Consider the following 7,214-nt stretch of genomic DNA (forward strand, 5'->3'; position numbering starts at 1 on the left):
TATGCTTATCAAGACTGCATTTATTTGATCAAAGATACAGTAAAATCAGTAATAAGAATATAACTTCAAATACCGGTTTTCTATGTGAATATATGTTTAAATGCGCAATGCAAAGCTGGATTTTCAGCATTATTACTCCAGTCTCTAGTGTCACATGATCCTTCAGAAATCATTCTAATATGCTGATTTGATGCTTATTAACATGTTATCAATGTTGAAAACAGTAAACATGCTGCTGCTGTTTTTATGAACAGAAAGCATGTTATCAAACCTGCTGATGGCCGTTAGGGGTCTCTTTCCTTCTTCACCTTCACATCGCCCGCCAGGATGGTAGAGATCTCCTTGCATGAAGGCCCATGGCACGTTGGAGCCCACGAGAGGGCACTTCTCTCCACTGGGGCAGTACACCTCATTCCCTGAGCCCTGTCTGCAGATGAAGTCCCGAGTGCAGGGGAAGCAGAACTTGTGTCGGGCACCGACGGACACTGGACGAAGTGTGTGTCCTCCAGACGCTCGTGACAGATGGTGCAGCACAGAGGAGCCCCTCCTCCTCCTCCAGCTCCTCCCGAGCCTTCGCCTCCCATGACGGCGCTCTGGTCAGAGGGGACGCGGTGACGGTCATGGTCGGTCCTCCTGTGCTGCTGCCTGCTGATGGTTCTCCGTTGCGTGACGCCAGCCGGCGCTGAGCACCTGTGGGTGAAGGGCTTGTGCTGTTCTGCCGCCCTGCGTTGGCTGAGTGGGCACGCTGCTGCTGCCCGGAGCATCTTTAAGGGCTTGGGTGGCTGTGCCGACATTGTCAGCCACACTCATGAGCGCCGAGATGGGCGACGGGTCGCTACCGTGTGCCCCCATGCCCTCTGGAGGCTGGCCCACGCTGGCTACGAGGTTGCGGGCATGTGGCCGGGCAATCCGGGAAACGCGCCAAGCGGCCAGAGCTGGCGCATCTCCTCAGAGGTCATCCTCTCTGCTCCATCCGGCTCGGGCGAGGCTTTGCGTCGGCGCACTCTTGGCTGTGTGGGACGTCCGATGTGGCAGAGCGCGGTGGGTAGCATGGAGCAGCTGGGGTCCAGGTAAGGCTGCGGGAGGGATTCCGGGGCGGTGCGTCTTTGAACGCCCGCACTCCATCGCTGAGCAGCTCCGACAGGAGGCGCCAGTCGCCCGTGCCGTGCCTTTTCTCATACTCCACGTATTTGTACCCCGAGTTAATGACCTTGCCGGTGTCTTTCTGAGAGTCGTGGAACATCTGCTTGACCAGTGCTAAGACGCTGGAACACGTTACCGGATCCACACGGATACTCGATGAACACCTTCAGCTCAAACTCAACCATCAGCTTGGCGTCAAAAGCGAACACCCTTCCATCAAGCCGTGGTCTTTCTTAAAGCGCAAATTGAACGGGGTGCAGCCGGAAAGGGTGTGCAAGGCTCGCGCATGTGTTTTGGGCGTCAGCCCAGTCTTCAGCACGGTTCCGGACGCTTTCGGAAAGTTCGGCAAGGGCTTCAACGTTTCTCTGCTTCTCCTTGAGCTCCTTTTCGAATTCCGGGCTCACTGAAAGACGCCACACCCACATTCATCCCCATGCTCATGGCCTGTCTCTACTGAGTCTCGTTCAACATGGGGGCAGAGATGGTTAAGGGGGCCGCCTCCGGCTCGGGCGTTCAGACCCCGGCATGGCGGCCAGCAGGCCATGAGGGGCTCCGACAAGCCCTTGCGCCATTAAATTGGGTGGCACAGCCCCCACTAAAGTCCTCCTGGGGTGGACTCTGTCTACTCACCTAGGCGGACCTCCGTCTTCAAGTCTGGGAAGCCCGTTGGGCAGCCTGGCAGACATGTATTCTCCTCTCCCCGTTCATATCGCTCGGAGGGCGGTCTGCCGGTCTCCACGGGGACCGTCCTTCCCCGCGGGAGCGTGTTTACCGGCGGGCTGCGGACCCCGGAGATCCTGCCGTCCTGCATCACATGTGTTCGCTTCAGCTGCCGCGCCGCATCGATCAGCAGCTCGATCCGGTCTGCGCCCTCGTAGTTCACGCAGCCTCTGCATACGGCCTCGCTGAAGTCCCAGATCATGGCCCACGGCATCTTCGGCAGGTCGCAGAGGTAGCACCACTGCCGCCTGGAAGACGCCTGCGAGGAAGAGGACATGTTTGATAGGCCCTCGCGATCTCCGTTCTCAAATCCACCGTGAATCTCTTTCACAGCCAGCCTCCGAGCGCCTGCGAGCGATGATCTCCTCGTTAAGGACGAGTTTATGCAACTCCGTTGGGATTTTGTGTCATTCAGAACTGAGGTGTTTGATGTTTCTGCCAAGTCGTCTGGGCCCAGAGTTTCTCCTGGAAGACGTTCCGAGAGTTACGCAACACTGACCCGTGGAACTGTGGGAAGTGTAGTTTTTTTTTTTTTTTTTTACAGCAGAGCGCGCTCTTTCCTCGTAGTGCTTCTGCCGAGACAAAGTACTTAATTTGTATTTTTTTTTTAAATAAAAGCCCCCAGAATATTTATGGAAGAGAGGACATCAGATTATCTTTTTTCTTTCTTCTTTTTTCATTTTATTTAGTTTATTTTTTGTATTTGTTTATGAGGCTCACAATATAAATGTAAAATAACTTATTTAACTATATTTACTGGCAGAAATAATAAGTATTTATTTCTTTTATAATTTTTTATTTATTTAGAATACATTTAATATAAGTTAATTAGATTTATCAGACTACAATTACTTACACTGCCTCGTTTATTTATTTGTTATAATTTCTTTGACTATGAAACGTCATTGTAATGCATAGTAAAATAAAATGCAACATGTCTAGCAATATTAAATATTAAATGTGAGTAATAACAACGTGCTCTTGCAAAAAGTTATTAGACTGCAAATCCCACTTTACAAATAGTTGACGTCACTTCCGCTATTCCCAACTGCTTCTTTCAAAAACATCCGGTGTTGTATTACAGAAGTGACGTTCCGTGTAACGCGGTGTTGTTCTGGGTTTCTTTAACAATTTAATTCTGTTTATAAGATACTTAAGATAAACTGACTCGTGATACTCGTTAAAAAGGCTTAACGTCACCGTCTCCGAAACGCCCAATTTATACAAGAAACGGCTTTTTATTTGTATTATTTTATTTTATTTTAGCGTTTGGTATGCTAAGTGCAAATCACTGATTTTATATCGTAAACAAGAAATGACATCACAGAACAGAATAGTTAAATATATTAATACACAATCAATTACAATACAGACTTTGTGTATTCTGATAACAACATAAAAAAGACAGAAGAACATTGGGTTTGTGATTTTAACTTAAAATGCTACTTGTTCTTTAATATTTTGTGCTGGTGAGTGTGAACCAAGATCCTGTCCTTCTGATCCATATTTGTCTTAAAGCGCAGAGGATATCCGCTCTGTATTTGTTTCTTCTGCAGATTTGCGACAATGCGTACAAACTGTGTACAGTCCTCGTAAGAGGAAGAGCACAGAGATGGTGCTGTAGTAACCTCCATACACAACAAACTGTAACAGAGGATGAAAAATTAAAATATAATGTAACACAGACACTCATAGGTTTATTTAGACGTGCCACATCTGAATGTCTTAATTCATGTTATGCATAGATTTCTGTTACTCTTAAAAATCTTTATAACCTGCTGTATCATATTTAATACATCTAAATGATCAACATGTTCAAAGCTTTCTGAAAAATGTGTACACAGTCTACTATATGGCCTTCTGTCATCTGATTGATAGTTTAAATGTTTAATATAATTATAAAAATGTTCATTATCAGGTATGTCTTTTTTTATACATGTTATTGGCAGATACAAAGGGACAAATTATACTTATATGCATTTTGTGTAAGTAGCTGTTATACAGTAATACAAATGCCACTGATTTACATTTCAAGTTAGAAAAATGTCTTCTTACATTTTGGCAACATACATTTAAGCATGTGCATCAAATGCATAAAAAAAGGTTTAAGATTACATTTTGTGTAAAGTTTCAAACATTTCCATTTTTATAATTCCTTAAGTTCAGTCTAGTGAGAGCTTACCTGTGTCACAATGTCCAGTCCCAGGGCTGAAGTGTCTACCACGATAGCAGTAAGTATAGTTTGAAGTGTAAGAGCAACAAAAGTGTTAATGCCAAAAATTAGGGCATAACATTCCATAGAGAGGTTAACTGCTATCTGAAACCTTGCAGCCAAACGGAGAAAAAACAAAGTTAGGAAAAAGTTAGAGTCAAAGAAAAATACCTGTATTGTTTTTCATTGTATATCTTGTGCTTCCTATGTCCACTGTAATGACTAACTTACATTGTGATTGTGATGAGGAACATGTATGATGCTTTGAAGATAGCGTAGCCTGTGTAGCACAGCCAGATATTGCTGGTGAGGCCCATGAGAAAGACACACCCTGCACCTATAGCAGAGAAAACCCCCAGCGAGAGCTCGCCCCACACGTCCCACTGCACTCTGATATAACCCACAGAGAAAGCTGCCGCTGCACCTGAAAGCAGCAATCACAGCATGAATCACAATGAGGGAGATGTCAAATCTGTGAACAAAGAAGAGGCATGCAAAAGGCAACAATTAAATTGAGGAAATGCATTTAAGCTGCATTTGTATTCTGTGTGGCACTCAGAACTCATTTATGTTGCCTTTGTTTGAATGTTCTTGTCAAGGCATCAAAACTGAAAGATATTCTCTTCTGCTGTAATTAAAGTGACTACTAACCAAACCCCTGCTGGTGTAATTGCTTAAATTATCTTCCCCCACACATACTGGGCTGCTGAATTCCTGTGCAAACTGCATAACAATTAAACATTAGAAGTCTTTTGCACAACGCATGTTATGAGTCAATGTATGATTAGCGGATAAAGCAGGATTGGTTCGGCTCGGCGTATTCTGATATCTTTCACTAGAAAGATAAAGGATTTATTACACTTTTGATATCTGTTTATGGTTAATGAAGTCATTGAGTCTCAGATACACTCTTTATAAGTTTCTTTATTTGCATCTATGGTTCAGTGAAAATCCTTTAACATCCATGAAAACTTTCATAGTTCACATAGTACCCCCCCCCCCCCCCCCCAATTCTATGGAAGAACCAACTTTTGTTTGGTTACCAACATTTTTCAAAATATCTCCCTTTTTGTTGAACAGAAGAAACTCAATTTCAAAAAGGGGATTTTGGGCTCCTCAAAGAACATCGTTTTGAAAAAAAGGAATAATGGAAATTTTCCATGGATGTTATAGGTTCTTAATGAAAAAAAAGGAATAATATTAAGAGTGTAAATCATCAAAATGTTTTACTGAAAACTCCTTTGGGCAACCCAAAATGGTTCTTCTATTGCACTGCCATGAAAATGCCCTTTTTATTTATTAAAATACTCCACAAAATGCCTCACCTACAAGTGTACAGACAGCCTCTACTCCTCCATTATACACAGAGGATGTACTTGAGGGCTCAATGTGGTCCCACATCAGCTGAACGTAATTAAAGACCTGTCCATATCCAGCTGTAGCCAAAGCCCACCAGAGGGACCACTGCACCAGTCTTCTGGAGGAGTAGGACTCCATGAGACTCTCCCACATTTGTTTTCCGGAGGCTTTCAGGTTCCCCCAATAACAGCATGCTCCCGTAGCCTGCTTTGCTACATCTGTTTCTCCCTCAAATGCATCTGTAACCTCATTCAGAGTGTCCATAGACATCTCCACCTTCTTCTTAAAAAACATTCCTTGCTGAGGCATGGGCAGGCCCAAAGAAATACAGAAAGCCACTGACATTATACCAAGAGTAATAGTGTTTATATGGAAGTAGCTTGTGTCAGCCAGTGAAAGTAATAGCTGTCCTAATGTGGCTCCAAAGGTAAATCCCGTCAGCATGGCACTGCGAACGTACCCTGTAGCCCGTTGGTAGCGTTCGGGAGGAATAACACTGTAGATGTATGAGAAATAGGCCACTTCGGTGGAGGTGACCATTGCAAAGTTGAACTGTAGGTAGGTCAGAGCCATTAAACTAGTAGCAAAGCACAGAATGATGTAATTTGTGACAAGAAAAAGACCTTGAGTTATTATTAGAGGTTTGTATCTAAGCAAATCTGTCAATAGGAAGACTGGGCAGAGCAATGCCAGATATGAGTACGTCCAGATGGGGAAGAGGTAGTTTGTTACCTGGATGAGTGGAAAGAAGATTGTTTTTGGTCATTTGGATAAGAAACAGAAGGAAATGTTTAGGTTAATGATTTGAAATCAGTGTGCATACTTCAGGGAATATTTCGTCAGAGATAAGACTCACAAGGCACGTGTAGCATGAGTGAGGCATCGCTATTGTAGTAATCAATGGAGAACATTAATGTACTGTCGTTAACCAATATTTTGACTAGTTTTAGTTTAATTAGAAGATTCTGGGGTTTTAGAACTAATTATATAATTGCTTTTCACCCCAGAGAAAGCTTTGAGTAAGGAAATATGTTTTCGAAGGCACCTATTAAAATATATCTAGCTTACAAAATCTAGTCAACACTACACATTCATCCTTCATCATTCTCATTGTAACGGGAGTATTTTAAATAATAAATGCTTAGTATATTATGGTGTAAATTGTACTGTGTGTGCTTGTTTCTCACTGTTGGTATCTGTCTGAACCCTGAAACAATCTCTCAGCCAACAAAACAAAACAAAACCCAATACTCACCACTTCCTCTGAGATGTTTTTGGGTCCCACCAAGTAAGGCGTAAGGAAAGGCTCTGCCGGTCTGCAGTTGGCAAAGAAACCATAAAGAGAGAGCAAAGCAGTGGAAAGGACCCAGTCCGACCTCTTCATTTTCTTCCAGAAATTCATTCTTGTCTGTCTGTCTGTATTTTCTCTACCACAAGATTATGTCTCTCATTTTATGTCCTGTTGGTCTGGTGTATCTGTTGGTGTTTTTGCTGTGCAGAGTAAAGTAAGCCAAGTCCAGTCCCTGATTTCCACACAAGGAGCCGTGCAAGGTGGGTAAATGAATGTATTTATGATGGAGACTTTGATCTGTGAGTGTGTAAGACCTAAATGTTGTTTTGTGCGTATGTTTGTTAGTGTTGATTTAAAAAAAAAGATTTAGAGATTCAGATTATTTAACTGTATTAATTCATGTTTATCTCTAAAGCACTTTTTTACTATATGTGTTGTTTCAGAGCAGCTATAAATAATTACGCAAACTAGGCCTATATGACCACAGAA

General features: G+C 43.2%; 1 protein-coding gene and 1 pseudogene across 1 annotated transcript; both read right to left on the minus strand.

Moving 5' to 3' along the window:
- Positions 1–284: 284 nt before the first annotated feature.
- LOC113078381 (interferon regulatory factor 2-binding protein 1-like) lies at positions 285–2,587 on the minus strand (annotated as a pseudogene).
- A 75-nt stretch (positions 2,588–2,662) lies between these two features.
- On the minus strand, positions 2,663–7,128 carry LOC113078378 (thiamine transporter 2-like). The gene is made up of 5 exons (XM_026250703.1): positions 6,690–7,128; positions 5,401–6,166; positions 4,307–4,499; positions 4,046–4,187; positions 2,663–3,507 (listed from the first exon to the last, which is right to left on the minus strand). The coding sequence occupies exons 1-5, from the start codon at positions 6,834–6,836 to the stop codon at positions 3,376–3,378; spliced, it is 1,380 nt and encodes a 459-aa protein (XP_026106488.1). The 5' UTR covers positions 6,837–7,128; the 3' UTR covers positions 2,663–3,375.
- Positions 7,129–7,214: the final 86 nt, after the last annotated feature.

The sequence above is a fragment of the Carassius auratus genome, unplaced genomic scaffold, assembly GCF_003368295.1.
Source record: "Carassius auratus strain Wakin unplaced genomic scaffold, ASM336829v1 scaf_tig00025652, whole genome shotgun sequence".
Classification (NCBI taxonomy): Eukaryota; Metazoa; Chordata; class Actinopteri; order Cypriniformes; family Cyprinidae; genus Carassius; species Carassius auratus.